We start from the raw sequence: 15,846 nt of genomic DNA on the forward strand, positions 1-15,846 counted from the left end.
CACTGAAGCGAGCCAAAGGCACGCCACCATCATCATTTGTACTTTGCAACAGAAACTTCCACGACGTGTGTTTCCTGAGCAAATGCAGGCTCGGCGTAGTGGTGACATGTGAATTGTCATCTCTGACACGACTGCCATGGCAACCACATACACGACGTGGGCAAAAGATGAACGTCCCGTCGTGAATGGGTGGAAGAAGACCCGTGATGAGAGGTTGGTTGCCGTGCTCCATCTTGGACATAATGGGTCGGTCCTCTTTACGTGTGCCATCTATAACTAAGTAGCTGACGAGTAACCTTCGTTACTGCTTCCTCCGTTCGGAATTACTTGTCACCAAAATGGATGTATCTAGAACTAAAATACATCTAGATACATCCATTTCAATGACGAGTATTTCCGAACGGAGGGAGTACAACGTGGATTAAGTACCACCATGTTACTCATACTTTGTTTTTGAATTGCTGTTTGAAAAAGTTGTTAGTACATTGTTGGCTAAGCTTGCTGGTAGTATCATCTTTAAGTGCGTGTCTGTTAGCATCATGAATACTTCTAATTACTCATTAAACTCTTCAACGATCCTAAAAAAAAAACTCTTCAACCTCATGTTACATTTTTGCGTGAGACAGATGCGCGCATCCACCCGGCTCGGTGCATTGCATGCCCAGCCTTGCCATGCAGACTTTGATTCTGTATGCTCGGATCGTGGATCTTGTCAGGATGATGGTGGATGGCTGATGGCTAGTATCATCTCAAGCTGCAGATGGGTGTGCGCGTGGGCCTGCCAGGGGCTTGCTAAGGCAATCAACTCCGCATCCAGGCAAGGCAAGGGCAGCGTCTGAAACGAATGATCCTGACACCTGTCTCGTCCAACCAAGACATATCTGGCTAGCAAGAGCGATCAGGCTACTACACGGACCGTAAGGTTGGGCTGTTGAGCAATAGCTGCGCGAAAGTGACCCACCATTCGCTTTTTTGAAAAATTCAGGGGGAGAGGACGCTATATCTTATTAGCTTCTATATTAGGGCATTGTCTTGCTAGGCTACCACGCAAAGATTCGACATTCTGGGCATACTTTTTTTTTTGGAAAAACATGGAAACACGATGAACCTCGTTGTAAAACACTGTTTTTGGTAGAGTGTTATTGTTTTTTGACCAGCCCGTTTTCTGAAAACGTACACACAACACACTTGATCGCGCTCGATAGATACGACAGGTTTACCCGTCTGGCCTGCATGGGATCCATCGCTCACCGAACCATTCACATGGAATTATCAAGCAAACGCTACACGGCACGCTCGTCCGGCTTGGCACGGCATAAAAAACGTGAACTTACTTGGCACCCTTCGCGCGGCCACAGTACCATAGTTGTACATCCCACGTCATTTTTTTTGAGGGGACATCCCACGTCATGTGGGGTTGATCCTGTGGTCTGCCCGCCCCGAGTCGGCTCGGCTGATTCTAGTAGGAGTTCCTGATTCCAATGATATAGGTCACATGACGTTTGAGGTGTGGTCGGCCTTTCTATTGACCTGATTGACGAGCTGTTCTCGCCGGCCAAAGAAGGACTGGTCAACATTGTTCATGTATGCTCGCATGGTATATGTTGTCAGGATGACGGTGAATACCTGACGGCCGGTATAGCCCCGCCCTATAGGTGGGTCTGTGCATGGTACTACCAAGGGCTTGCTAAGGCAATCAACTCCACGTCTATGCAACAGCTGAAACAAACAACTTCAGAGAGAGTCGACGTTGTCAGCATACTTTCCTCTCTTTTTTTCACAAAAATAGAGAAACACGATTAACCACGTTGCAATTGTGGCCTTTCTCTGTGCTGTATAAAGCACTATTTTTTGATAGAGTGTTACTGTTTTTTGATCGACAGACCCGTTTTCTGAAAAAGTACGCCCAACACGCTCGCCTGCGCTCTATAGATATGACAGGTTTACCAGCCTGGCCTAAACATGATCCGTCATCCAGTGAACCATTCACACGGAATTCTCAGGCCAACACTGCCATGATCGGCGGTTGGAGAAAGAAGGGGAACGGTGCGTAAGGTTCGAGCTGAAAGACGATGCGTTATCCGTTGGATCTTGATCCAACGGATCAGATAGAACATGATAAATGGGCCGGTCACAAAACGTTTTCAGCCGACCGACGGCTAGCCGCTCACAAAGAAATTCCCCTTATTCTCTCGCTCCCCCGGTCCCGTGATGGCGACATCGACGTCCGGCGCCGGCGACGGCAAGGTTATCCCTCTCTCGCTCTCCCTCTCCCTCTCTCAGACCTCGTGGATCGTCAAGTGCTGATCGGCCGGCCTAAGCTTCCGCGATAACTGATCTATCGGGGTGGTCGAAATCAGAGAGGCAGTAGCTGATTTAGCAACCCTACCAAATAGATGTAGGTGGTATACCATAGTATAACACCAGTATACCATAGTTATATTTATATATTAGCTACATAATGTTTGTGCATATATATAGGTGGGAGCCCAGATGTGGCTTCTGGTTCGACCCCCCATGGAAGCGAGTTTAGCCACTTTGGTTAAAATTCGTGTGGTTCAGCTCGGGGTCTCCGATGTAGCTCCTTAATATAATTTCGCGGGGCTCCTTGATATAATCAATTAACGGTGATGGATCACAAGCTGATGCTCGGTGAGTACTGCGCCGACCTCTCGGACATGCACAAGACGCGCCACTACTACCGCGCCACCTCGCTCTCGGAGGAGGAGAAACTCTACCTCCACCAAATCGACGACTTCGCCACCGCCACCATCGCCGAGTACGAGGCCAGCGTCGGCCCCGTCCCCGCCTTCGACAACCACCTCAGCCTGTTCAGCCAAGAAATCCCACTGGAGTTCCCCGAACCCTTGGCTCCCCCTCCCGCTTCTTCGTCTTCGGCTTCGGCTTCTCACCACGAGTGAGTTCTCGCTCCTTGCACCAGCATTCATGGTCACTATGCCTTCTGCCGGTTCCTTGCGATTGCAAACTAATTAGTCTACAGCCATTTCAGAATTCAGAGTAGTCTGCCTAGAACAGGCCTGTATGTTTGCCCGGTTTCAACTCAAAAGATGAAGTAATGATGTAGGCAATGCATAATTGGAGATTTTATCTCCTTGGAACTCTTCTATGTCCGATTGTAGTAATCAATTAACGGTTCAGATTTTGTATAGTACCAAGATAGATTAATCACAGGCCAGTAGAAATGTGCTAGTATAGTAGTACCTTGATTTATTCCACAGCCAGTAGAGCTGTAGAGGTGTGGTTGTAGCTCTATTACCATGGCTAGTAGTAAACTGGTCGTCATCAGGGGAATAAAAGTAGCAGCTAGGTAAATTATTAGGGTCGAACCAATCTATAATTCGTTCCTGGCTGCCCTCAAGATCTGCAAAGGGTCTTCACCAATACACCCCCTCTCCGGTTTTGTCTTAGCAGCAAAACGATGTGACTGTCTAAATCGAGTAAGTTAGTACTTGTTTCTTGATCTGCTTGAGTTAATATTAGGTTCGCGATCGATTTGTTTCCTGAATGGCCTTTCATCCCAAACCAAATTACCAACCTGTAGATTAAATTTTAGGTGTGGTGTGGCTTGGGCTGTGGACAATGCCTTCAGACTTGTCTGTCCTAGCTCCAATTATGTCTTGTTCTATCTGCCTCGGAGCCTGGCATTCACTATTTCATTGCACACTTGATTATTCAAACTAGAAATGAATTACTTTAGGGTTATAGATATCTTCACGTGTTCCCTTTGGTTTGGGACACCAAGAACTGGAGAGCTTTGTGAAAACAGTAAGATCAATCACAACCGGTGAGTAGGATGACAGGATGCAGTTACTGATTTAGCAGCCCTACAACCGGTGAGTAGGATGACAGGATGCAGTTACTGATTTAGCAGCCCTACTAAATAGATGTAGGTGGTATTCCATAGTATAAAACCAGTAACTTGTGCTGAGAAAACAAATATGCCTTTGTGAACAGACATTTGATTGCTTTTGTTCTATTATATATTAGCTACATAATGTTTGTGCATATATATAGGTGGGAGCCCAGCTCTGGCTTCCGGTTCGATCCCCCGTGCCACTTTCAACTCAAAAGTTGAAGTAGGGATGTAGGCAGAATGGGAGATTCTATCTCCTTGGGACTCTTCTACGTGTCCGATTATAGTAGTCACTTAACAGTTGAGGTTTGGTATAGTACCTAGATAGTGGTTGTAGCTCTATTAGCTTGGCTAGTAGTAAATTGTTCAGGGGCACAAAAGTAGTCGCTCGGTATATTATTCAGGGTCAAACCAGTTAATCTATAATTTGTTCCTTGCTGCCCTCAAGATCTGCAAAGGATCTTCACCAATTATTATTCTCTTTCGCCGAACGTTTACCATTGCTTTGCTACACACTGTTTAGAGCCCCTCCAGTTTTGTCTTTGCAGCGAAACAATGTGACTGTCTAGATGAAGTAGAATTTTGATCTGCTTCAGTTAACGTCAGGTCCACCATCGATTTGTTTCGTGAATGGTCTTTCATGCCAAACAAATGTACCAAACTCTATATTAAAGTGTTAGTTGTGGCGCGGCTTGAGCTTGTGGACAATGCCTTCAGACTTCTTCATCCTAGCTGCAGTTTTGTCTTGTTCTATCTACCTCTCAGAGCCTGGCATTCACTATTTGACTACGCACTTGATTTTTCATAGTAGAAATGAATTGCTTTGGGGTTATAGATATCTTCACGTGTTCCATTTGGTTGGGGACTTGGAAGAAGTGGAGAACATCGTGAAAATGGTAGGATAACATGATAAGTACACTTGGAAAAGAGAGGCAGTAGCTGATTTAGCAACCCTACCAAATAGATGTAGGTGGTATACCATAGTATAACACCAGTATACCATAGTTATATTTATATATTAGCTACATAATGTTTGTGCATATATATAGGTGGGAGCCCAGATGTGGCTTCTGGTTCGACCCCCCATGGAAGCGAGTTTAGCCACTTTGGTTAAAATTCGTGTGGTTCAGCTCGGGGTCTCCGATGTAGCTCCTTAATATAATTTCGCGGGGCTCCTTGATATAATCAATTAACGGTGATGGATCACAAGCTGATGCTCGGTGAGTACTGCGCCGACCTCTCGGACATGCACAAGACGCGCCACTACTACCGCGCCACCTCGCTCTCGGAGGAGGAGAAACTCTACCTCCACCAAATCGACGACTTCGCCACCGCCACCATCGCCGAGTACGAGGCCAGCGTCGGCCCCGTCCCCGCCTTCGACAACCACCTCAGCCTGTTCAGCCAAGAAATCCCACTGGAGTTCCCCGAACCCTTGGCTCCCCCTCCCGCTTCTTCGTCTTCGGCTTCGGCTTCTCACCACGAGTGAGTTCTCGCTCCTTGCACCAGCATTCATGGTCACTATGCCTTCTGCCGGTTCCTTGCGATTGCAAACTAATTAGTCTACAGCCATTTCAGAATTCAGAGTAGTCTGCCTAGAACAGGCCTGTATGTTTGCCCGGTTTCAACTCAAAAGATGAAGTAATGATGTAGGCAATGCATAATTGGAGATTTTATCTCCTTGGAACTCTTCTATGTCCGATTGTAGTAATCAATTAACGGTTCAGATTTTGTATAGTACCAAGATAGATTAATCACAGGCCAGTAGAAATGTGCTAGTATAGTAGTACCTTGATTTATTCCACAGCCAGTAGAGCTGTAGAGGTGTGGTTGTAGCTCTATTACCATGGCTAGTAGTAAACTGGTCGTCATCAGGGGAATAAAAGTAGCAGCTAGGTAAATTATTAGGGTCGAACCAATCTATAATTCGTTCCTGGCTGCCCTCAAGATCTGCAAAGGGTCTTCACCAATACACCCCCTCTCCGGTTTTGTCTTAGCAGCAAAACGATGTGACTGTCTAAATCGAGTAAGTTAGTACTTGTTTCTTGATCTGCTTGAGTTAATATTAGGTTCGCGATCGATTTGTTTCCTGAATGGCCTTTCATCCCAAACCAAATTACCAACCTGTAGATTAAATTTTAGGTGTGGTGTGGCTTGGGCTGTGGACAATGCCTTCAGACTTGTCTGTCCTAGCTCCAATTATGTCTTGTTCTATCTGCCTCGGAGCCTGGCATTCACTATTTCACTGCACACTTGATTATTCAAACTAGAAATGAATTACTTTAGGGTTATAGATATCTTCACGTGTTCCCTTTGGTTTGGGACACCAAGAACTGGAGAGCTTTGTGAAAACAGTAAGATCAATCACAACCGGTGAGTAGGATGACAGGATGCAGTTACTGATTTAGCAGCCCTACAACCGGTGAGTAGGATGACAGGATGCAGTTATTGATTTAGCAGCCCTACTAAATAGATGTAGGTGGTATTCCATAGTATAAAACCAGTAACTTGTGCTGAGAAAACAAATATGCCTTTGTGAACAGACATTTGATTGCTTTTGTTCTATTATATATTAGCTACATAATGTTTGTGCATATATATAGGTGGGAGCCCAGCTCTGGCTTCCGGTTCGATCCCCCGTGCCACTTTCAACTCAAAAGTTGAAGTAGGGATGTAGGCAGAATGGGAGATTCTATCTCCTTGGGACTCTTCTACGTGTCCGATTATAGTAGTCACTTAACAGTTGAGGTTTGGTATAGTACCTAGATAGTGGTTGTAGCTCTATTAGCTTGGCTAGTAGTAAATTGTTCAGGGGCACAAAAGTAGTCGCTCGGTATATTATTCAGGGTCAAACCAGTTAATCTATAATTTGTTCCTTGCTGCCCTCAAGATCTGCAAAGGATCTTCACCAATTATTATTCTCTTTCGCCGAACGTTTACCATTGCTTTGCTACACACTGTTTAGAGCCCCTCCAGTTTTGTCTTTGCAGCGAAACAATGTGACTGTCTAGATGAAGTAGAATTTTGATCTGCTTCAGTTAACGTCAGGTCCACCATCGATTTGTTTCGTGAATGGTCTTTCATGCCAAACAAATGTACCAAACTCTATATTAAAGTGTTAGTTGTGGCGCGGCTTGAGCTTGTGGACAATGCCTTCAGACTTCTTCATCCTAGCTGCAGTTTTGTCTTGTTCTATCTACCTCTCAGAGCCTGGCATTCACTATTTGACTACGCACTTGATTTTTCATAGTAGAAATGAATTGCTTTGGGGTTATAGATATCTTCACGTGTTCCATTTGGTTGGGGACTTGGAAGAAGTGGAGAACATCGTGAAAATGGTAGGATAACATGATAAGTACACTTGGAAAAGAGAGGCAGTAGCTGATTTAGCAACCCTACCAAATAGATGTAGGTGGTATACCATAGTATAACACCAGTATACCATAGTTATATTTATATATTAGCTACATAATGTTTGTGCATATATATAGGTGGGAGCCCAGATGTGGCTTCTGGTTCGACCCCCCATGGAAGCGAGTTTAGCCACTTTGGTTAAAATTCGTGTGGTTCAGCTCGGGGTCTCCGATGTAGCTCCTTGATATAATTTCGCGGGGCTCCTTGATATAATCAATTAACGGTGATGGATCACAAGCTGATGCTCGGCGAGTACTGCGCCGACCTCTCGGACATGCACAAGACGCGCCACTACTACCGCGCCACCTCGCTCTCGGAGGAGGAGAAACTCTACCTCCACCAAATCGACGACTTCGCCACCGCCACCATCGCCGAGTACGAGGCCAGCGTCGGCCCCGTCCCCGCCTTCGACAACCACCTCAGCCTGTTCAGCCAAGAAATCCTACTGGAGTTCCCCGAACCCTTGGCTCCCCCTCCCGCTTCTTCGTCTTCGGCTTCGGCTTCGGCTTCTCACCACGAGTGAGTTCTCGCTCCTTGCACCAGCATTCATGGTCACTATGCCTTCTGCCGGTTCCTTGCGATTGCAAACTAATTAGTCTACGGCCATTTCAGAATTCAGAGTAATATGCATTATTCTATATGCAGAGTAGTATGCCTAGAACAGGCCAGACTGTATGTCTGCCCAGTTTCAACTCGAAAGATGAAGTAATGATGTAGGCATAATGGGAGATTTATCTCCTTGGAACTCTTCTATGTATCCGATTGTAGTAACCAATTAACGGTTGAGATTTTGTATAGTTCCTAGATAGATTAATCACAGGCCAGTTGAAATGTGCTAGTACGTAGTACCTTGATTTATTCCACAAACATTAGAGCTGTAGAGGTGTGGTTATAGCTCTATTACCATGGCTAATAGTAAACTGGTCATCGTCAGGGGAATAAAAGTAGCAGCTAGGTAAATTATTCAGGGTCAAACCAATCTATAATTCGTTCCTGGCTGCCCTCAAGATCTGCAAAGGGTCTTCACCAATATACCCCCTCTCCGGTTTTGTCTAAGCAGCGAAACAATGTGACTGTCTAGATTGAGTAAGTTAGTACTTGTTTCTTGATCTGGTTGAGTTAATATCAGGTTCGCCATTGATTTGTTTCCTGAATGGCCTTTCATCCCAAACCAAAGTACACCAAACTGTAGATTAAAGTGTTAGGTGTGGCGTGGCTTGGGCTGTGGACAATGCCTTCAGACTTGCCCGTTTACTGAATGGCCTTTCATCCCAAACCAAAGTACCAAACTGTAGATTAAAGTGTTAGGTGTGGCGTGGCTTGGGCTGTGGACAATGCCTTCAGACTTGCCCGTCCCAGCTCCAATTATGTCTTGTTCTATCTGCCTCGGAGCCTGGCATTCACTATTTCACTGCACACTTGATTATTCAAACTAGAAATGAATTGCTTTAGGGTTATAGATATCTTCACATGTTCCGTTTGGTTGGAGACACCAAGAACTGGAGAACTTTGTGAAAACAGTAAGATCAATCACAAACGGTGAGTAGGATAACAGGATGCAGTTACTGATTTAGCAGCCCTACTAAATAGATGTAGGTGGTATTCCATAGTATAACACCAGTAACTTGTGCGTAGAAAACAAATATGCCTTTTTGAACAGACATTTTGATTGCTTTTGTTCTATTTATATATTAGCTACATAATGTTTGTGCATATATATAGGTGGGAGTGGGAGCCCGCTGTGGCTTCTGGTTCGCCCCCCATGGAAGCGAGTTTAGCCACTTTCAACTCAAAAAGATGAAGTAGGGATGTAGGCAGAATGGGAGATTCTATCTCCTTGGGACTCTTCTATGTGTCTGATTGTAGTAGGCAATTAACAGTTGAGATTTGGTATAGTACCTAGATAGTGGTTGTAGTTCTATTAGCATGGCTAGTAGTAAATTGTTCAGGGGCACAAAAGTAGCCGCTCGGTAAAGAATTCAGGGTCAAACCAGTTAATCTATAATTTGTTCGTCGCTGCCCTCAAGATCTGCAAAGGATCTTCACCAATTATTATTCTCTTTCGCCGAACATTTACCATTGCATTGCTACGCACTGTTTAGAGCCCCTCCAGTTTTGTCTTAGCAGCGAAACAATGTGACCGTCTAGATGAAATTAGTACCTGGAAAATTTTGATCTGCTTCAGTTAATGTCAGGTTCACCATCGATTTGCTTCGTGAATGGTCTTTCATCCCAAACCCATGTACCAAACTCTACATTAAAGTGCTAGGTGTGGCATGGCTTGAGCTTGTGGACAATGCCTTCAGACTTCTCTGTCCTCGCTCCAATTATGTCTTGTTCTATCTGCCTCTCAGAGCCTGGCATTCACTATTTCACTACACACTTGATTTTCAAACTTGAAAGGAATTGCTTTGGGGTTATAGGTATCTTCACGCCTTCCATTTGTTTGGGGACATGAAGAAGTGGAGAACATCATGAAAATGGTGAGATCAATCACAAACAGTGAGTAGGATAACAGGATAAGTACACTTGGAAAAAAGAGAGGCAATTACTGATTTAGCAGCCCTACTAAATAGATGTAGGTGGTATTCTATAGTATAACACCATTATACGATATTCTATTTATATACTAGCTATATATAATGTTTGTGCATATATGTAGGTGGGAGCCCAGATGTGGCTTCTGGTTTGACCCCCCGTGGAAGCGAGTTTAGCCACTTCGGTAAAATTCGTCGGGTTCGGCTAGGGGGTCTGGGTCTCCTGTAGCTCCTTAATATAATTTCGCGGGGTTCCTCCTTTATTGGACTATATATATATATATATATATATATATATATATATATATATATATATATATATATATATATAATGTTTGTGCACATAGCCACATACTCAGTTGTGTTGTTGACTATCATGTAGGCCTGCTGTGGACAATGGAGGGGATGTTGCATGCTAAGAGATGATCACAAGTCCTGGAGCATACCATCCCTTTTCTTTCTTCACCCCCCTTTCATTGGAGTCGGCTATCATGGTTCTAGGGGCTTTGTACCTATTTTAAGCACGGCTGCAGTTTGACTGATGGTGATTAATTTAAACTTGGAGCTGTGAGATTGTTAGTACGGGTGTAGCTATGAACGTGTTGGTTCTGAAGTGTGATCATGCTTGCATTACTCTGTGCCTTGGTGAATTACGAATGCTATCATCACATTGTTTCTATTACTGGATCATGGCTGTTGGTGTGTTGAGAATTGGTTGAATGTCAGTTCATATGGATGATTAATTTAAGCTGTCCACGGTTTCACCAATTTCAAGTCTGTGTAGTACTTCGGGGCCAAGGTCGGTTTCGCGGCCCAACATGCGTGGAAAGAGAACGAAAAGAGGCTCTGTTCGCAGCTGCAAGCTCCCAAAACATACTCCTCGGAGGAAGGAAATCTGGGAGCCTCTTTGCTGCCTGTGCGGCCGCCGCTCCTCCGGCTCCTTGCCGGCATGCTGCGGGGAGAGCTCCCCGACCTTGCTGCGTTGGCCGTCACAGGCAGGAGCTCCCCGATCCCCGCCCCTCCCCCACAGGCCCGCCTCAGCTCCAGCCCCGTCGAATCGCCGCTCCGCTCCCCTGAGGCGAAGAGCCCGCTGTCCCTTGGGCGAGATTCACCCACCTGCCTCTATGGGAGAGCTTGAGCAGACGTACCTCGCTGCCGTCGAGGCCACCACGGCCGCCTGCATGTGTGACGAGGAGGGGGAGGATCTCCTGGTGGAGCTTGGCAGCAGGAGGGAGTCGGGAGGAGGAGATCTCACAGAGCCGATGGTTCCGAGTCCGCACTTAATCACCGATTCACCGGATCTGCAGGTTAGACTACTGTACCGAGTATTTCTTCTTCTTCTTGGGCTCTTAGGTTCAGGTTATATAAGAGAAAGGAAATAATTCTTCTTGGGCTCTTAGGTTCAGGTTATATACGAGAAAGGAAATAATTCTTCTTGGGCTCTTAGGTTCAGGTTATATACGAGAAAGGAAATAATTCTTCTTGGGCTCTTAGGTTCAGGTTATATGAGAACGGAAATAATTTCCGTTCCTGCATATATTCATCTAAGAAATATTCCAACAACTGAAAATATGCCCAACGTGTACTATGGTCTGATGCAAGTTCGGAGGACAAAATCTTGATGGTGAGGCCAAACAAAGCATGATAGTAAACTTGCAGCCAACAAGTTGCTTTGATAAATATGTTCACTTCGACAAAATGTAGTAGCAGCAGGTGTTTAAACCTACAATCGGTATTTTTGTCCAACCTGAAATAAATTCGTGTTAGCTTTTTGTTTTCGTTCATTTACAGGTTCAAGAAAACAAGCATGACAAACCTGTCCTCTGATAGGCACTCTGTTCCTGTCTTACTTTATCAGAATCTCCTCCATGATACATCCTCGACCAACAATGAGGTTAATCCAGTTTGCTGCTAGGTTCATGTAGTATGGTTTCTTACTCAGACTAGAGCTATTCCCTGCTTTTAGAAATCAGATTCACGGTCCTTCAGAACACTTCTTCGAATTCATGATGTTCAGGTGAGCAACAAGAGACTTGATAGATGGGCAAGTAGAAAACCTCTGCATTACTGATGTTTACCTTCTTCTGTAGTCCAAACGTCTTCCAGCTAAGGAACTATAATCACATCTACATCACAATGGTTTCTCTCACAACTCCTGGACTCAAGAGCTGCAACATCCATTGAACAAATCAATAATAATCAGTATGCTTTTACTGCACCAGTTTCAACCAGATGCTGCTCAGAATTGCAGGTCTAAACTAAGGAGGAGCTCAAGTAAGAAGAGAAGTGAAGGAGAAAGTAACCTGACGGAAAATTACATGAACATTCATACATTTGAATTGTGTGCAATATATTGTTTTATTTGCCTGGGTCGGATGAAATTCAATTTTTCCTGCAACTTTGTTTCGCCTGTTAGAATCCTCCACTAATTGAAATGCAGTCTATTTACTGGTTAAGTACTCCTTTTTTTTTTAATATCCTATTTAGGCTTTAGCTATTGTGCAATTAACATTTTTTATTGTCTTGGACTGAGCCATGTCAATTATGATTATGATGGGACTAACCATCGACAACTGGCCTCATGCGGGAGGTCAGGAGAGGGCATGGTACTGACGGTGCTCTACAGTTCATTATTTTTGTTCCGATTAAAAAACAGAAGTTCATTCCTTTTGCTTTCTTTATTTTTCACTCTCTAGAGGCAAGATGGATGGATCAAGTAGTTAGATGATACCCAAGTAGTAGCGCATGAGTGTTTTTAGTGTATTTGTGCAAGCATGGTGACGTTCCACTGGTGTTGAAGGCTCTATTTCCCGAGTAGATTAAGGTGCTTCGTACATCAATAGTTTAATAATTTAGACGAGGCGTTCCATATATTTGTGCAATCCATGTGTAAAACAAAGTCGCATTAAAGTTTTGATGGTAATTATACCATGTTTTGTACATGTTTAACACGTATTTTTTACTTAATTTGGATTAGTGTAAAGTGTGTTGCCAAGTGTACAAACAAGATCTTTCAATGACATGCTTTCATAAGACACTAGGAATGTGCTTTCACCTTTTGTTTTGGATCAATCACAATGTGTCTTGCTCATAAGTGAAAAATGAACATTAATTTTTATATTTTTGCTTTTTGGTTGTTGATATCACCCTTTAGCAGCGCAATCTTGCAAATTGAATAATAATTTTTATTACCTGTTTCAAAAAAATTATATTATTTTAATAAATATTTTTTGCATTGCGCATACATGATTAGTACTGTCCAATCAAAAGACGGGGACCAAGCCCACAAAGCAAACAGCGCAAAATACGCCATCCAACAAACATCAACAAATTTTGAAAAAAAAATATCAGTAACTAAATGATTAGAAAAAATACACAATAGACATGATAGTGAAAAGCGGCGCAGCAAAGCGCGCGTCACCTTCTAGTTCAACTTCAAGAGGCAGAGAAAGGGCCTAGCACTTTCCGTAAGCTCGTTCCACAAAATTAGCTGGAACTTCACATCCGTGGGTGCCGGCAAAACAGGCTATTGACAGACGAAGGTAAATATTTACTAAGATAGTATAATAATAAATAGGCAAAAATACAAGCCCTCACAAGCAACCAAAGCTGAGAGATCCTAGCAACCTTCCATTCATCCGATCCCAAGTTCCCTCCCTGATCTGATGTGAAGCAACACATTTCCTTTTGTCCAAGCCGTTGGGATCAGGAGATGACGCATAAACATGGTCTGCTTTCTGTCAGTCTAGTACTGTATTTTTTAAGAACGAATGTAGTACTCCATTTGTTCTAGTAACTAGTTAAGCTTCACATGGATGAACTGTAACTAGTTACTAGTACACCAGGTATATCAAGGTGTGAGAGATGTGAAGAGTAACTAGTTTTGGCTTAACTGGATCGACAATGAAAAGATGGGCATAAACACGGCAACAAAAAGGGCACAAACAGGCTCAGCTAGTTGCAGCAGCAGTAAAGGCAAGGCAACAACATAAGCCACCACTACATCCAATCCAAGGAAAACACAGCACCGGCTATCCGTTTGGTTCTACAGGATAGGATATATGAGTTTCTCCAATGCAGGCCTCCGGGCTACAAGATCAAGGAAGGAGGGTCTATCACCACCAATGTCAAGAAACCTCTTGAAATATCAAAAAATATTAATCTGGCCACTCAAATTTCATGAAAGTAGGGCTTCGTCCAATTGTGCTGCATGAAGCAGAAGGATGGTTGTTCTCCTAAGATGCCCATGAGTCAATTTTATTTGCTGGCCGAAGATGTGCACTAAGAGAATCGGTAATTAATCCATATGCAGCTGGTGAGTCAAGTAGATGCAAGAGGCTCCTTGTTGTCCCATCTCTCCACACAAGAAAAACCAACTCAAAGAAGCAACGCTCACAGGGAACAAAAAAGATTCTTATGGCATACTGAACTGCTGTTCTTCCAAAAACTTTGCTATCTCATTTATGACAAGGATAATTCTCACAGGCTATAAGAAGATGATGGCTTTGGAGAAATTTGAATAATGGACGCCAACTTCTTAAGTACATAAACTGAAACCAACAGAAGACAGCTCACCAATCCAAGGAACACCCAGCACATGAATGACACTGAGGCGCACCCAAGAAGCTGCAAAGAATTTCTGCCAGCATTAGAAAGCCAATCAGTTCAAGCACCACATATCTCTCAACTTCACCATATTTTGTCACTCCAAAGTATTTGGCGCAAAGATCTTCACACATAACTGCATAACTATTTAATTCTGGACAATCAGTGTGGAGATGGTACTTTGATTATGATCGACCTCCAGTGATTCCAAGCATTAAATAGAGTTTGGAGTGACATCTGGTTAGAGGCCAGCTTAAAGTTCAAGATCAAGACGGATCTGTCACAACCAGGGTCAAGAAATCTCTTAAAACATCGAGAAAGAGAAATCTGCCTACTCAGAATTATTGTCCAGGTACTGTAGTACTCCCTCCGTTTCTAAACATAAGACTTTTTAGAGATTTCAATACGGACTATATATGGATGTATATAGACGTATTTCAGAGTATAGATTCACTCATTTTGCTCTGTATGTAGTCCATATTGAAATATCTAAAAAGGCTTATATTTAGGAACGGAGGGACTCGTGAAAGCTTCTATCTAGTTCTACACTAACAGAGCAGCAACACAAGATAAACATCATCATTGGATCCCCAACAGAGGCACAATCAGCAGAAATAATCACACAATACAGATAACTGAACCATGGTGGGATTACTGCAACACGCGCGCCAATACATAGTACCATAACATATGTTCTACCACCTCATCGTTAGGGTCTTATCACGAACATGCATTAAATTAGGGTAATTTGTACCATAATAATAATAATAACAACCACTTATTCAAGCAGCGACCGCCCGACGACGATGGTGGCGCGGCGTTGGAGGGCGGCGGCAACGCTGTCTTTCAGGAGGACGGCGGCGGCCAGCTCGATGTAGGTGGGGGGCCGGGAGCCGCGCTTCTCCTTGATCAGGCGCAGGCTAGCAGCGATCTTGGCCAGCCGGTCCTCCCGAACGCGCAGCGACGCGAAGCGCGTGGTGAAGGATGAGACCTCCGCCTCCTCCCCCATCTCGCCACCGCTGATATCCATCGCGGTGTAATGCCTCGCGAGGCTCGCCTCTTGCGCCGCCGGGAGAGATGCGGCGCCGCCGGCTACTTTCGCCGCCATCGCTGGGGGGGGATCCGGGGGAAGGGGGAAAAGTGGAGCTCTTTAGGGATTTTAGGGCAGGGGAGCGTGGGGTTGGGGAGTGATCTGCGGAAGACGACGCCCTGTAACTCTCGTCGAACCTTTTTACATATGCCGACCAGGCCTAAAGTACGGCCCATTGAAAATGCCGGTGTTGGCTGCAGGGCCCATTGGAAGAGGCTCATTACGCACAGAGCGAGTTACTGAGCTGGGCCTGCCCATTTGATGAGTTGAGGAGCGGTCGTTCGCAGCCTCCCCAAGGCTATTTGGAGTTATTATCGCCATCGCGT

At 44.4% G+C, this 15,846-nt stretch overlaps 2 protein-coding genes across 4 annotated transcripts; both read left to right on the forward strand.

Annotated features, from left to right (window-relative positions):
* The first annotated feature begins 2,159 nt into the window (after window positions 1–2,159).
* LOC123054434 (uncharacterized) lies at window positions 2,160–12,723 on the forward strand. 3 transcript variants are annotated; one of them, XR_006426171.1, is made up of 4 exons: window positions 2,160–2,247; window positions 10,208–11,132; window positions 11,617–11,842; window positions 11,916–12,723. XR_006426171.1 is itself a non-coding variant. In XM_044478211.1 (2 exons), the coding sequence occupies exons 1-2, from the start codon at window positions 7,515–7,517 to the stop codon at window positions 10,242–10,244; spliced, it is 330 nt and encodes a 109-aa protein (XP_044334146.1). In that variant the 5' UTR covers window positions 7,470–7,514; the 3' UTR covers window positions 10,245–10,502. The 3 variants fall into 3 exon arrangements, 1 of the variants encoding a protein (XP_044334146.1); XR_006426170.1 differs by lacking the exon at window positions 2,160–2,247 and adding an exon at window positions 7,470–7,807 and having other exon boundaries at window positions 11,617–12,723; XM_044478211.1 differs by lacking the exons at window positions 2,160–2,247; window positions 11,617–11,842; window positions 11,916–12,723 and adding an exon at window positions 7,470–7,807 and having other exon boundaries at window positions 10,208–10,502.
* On the forward strand, window positions 2,388–3,453 carry LOC123054435 (uncharacterized). Its single transcript, XM_044478212.1, has one exon. The coding sequence runs from the start codon at window positions 2,631–2,633 to the stop codon at window positions 2,919–2,921; it is 291 nt and encodes a 96-aa protein (XP_044334147.1). The 5' UTR covers window positions 2,388–2,630; the 3' UTR covers window positions 2,922–3,453.
* Window positions 12,724–15,846: the final 3,123 nt, after the last annotated feature.

This window comes from Triticum aestivum, chromosome 2D (assembly GCF_018294505.1).
Source record: "Triticum aestivum cultivar Chinese Spring chromosome 2D, IWGSC CS RefSeq v2.1, whole genome shotgun sequence".
NCBI classification, from domain to species: Eukaryota; Viridiplantae; Streptophyta; class Magnoliopsida; order Poales; family Poaceae; genus Triticum; species Triticum aestivum.

What these genes read in the sequence shown, in the direction of transcription:
- LOC123054435 (XM_044478212.1), top strand. Translation starts at nt 2,631, where the DNA reads ATGGATCACAAGCTGATGCTCGGTGAGTACTGCGCCGACCTCTCGGAC.
- LOC123054434 (XM_044478211.1), top strand. Translation starts at nt 7,515, where the DNA reads ATGGATCACAAGCTGATGCTCGGCGAGTACTGCGCCGACCTCTCGGAC. An exon ending in GCTTCGGCTTCTCACCACGA is followed by an intron (nt 7,808 to 10,207) that starts GTGAGTTCTCGC and finishes ACTATCATGTAG; the next exon opens with GCCTGCTGTGGACAATGGAG.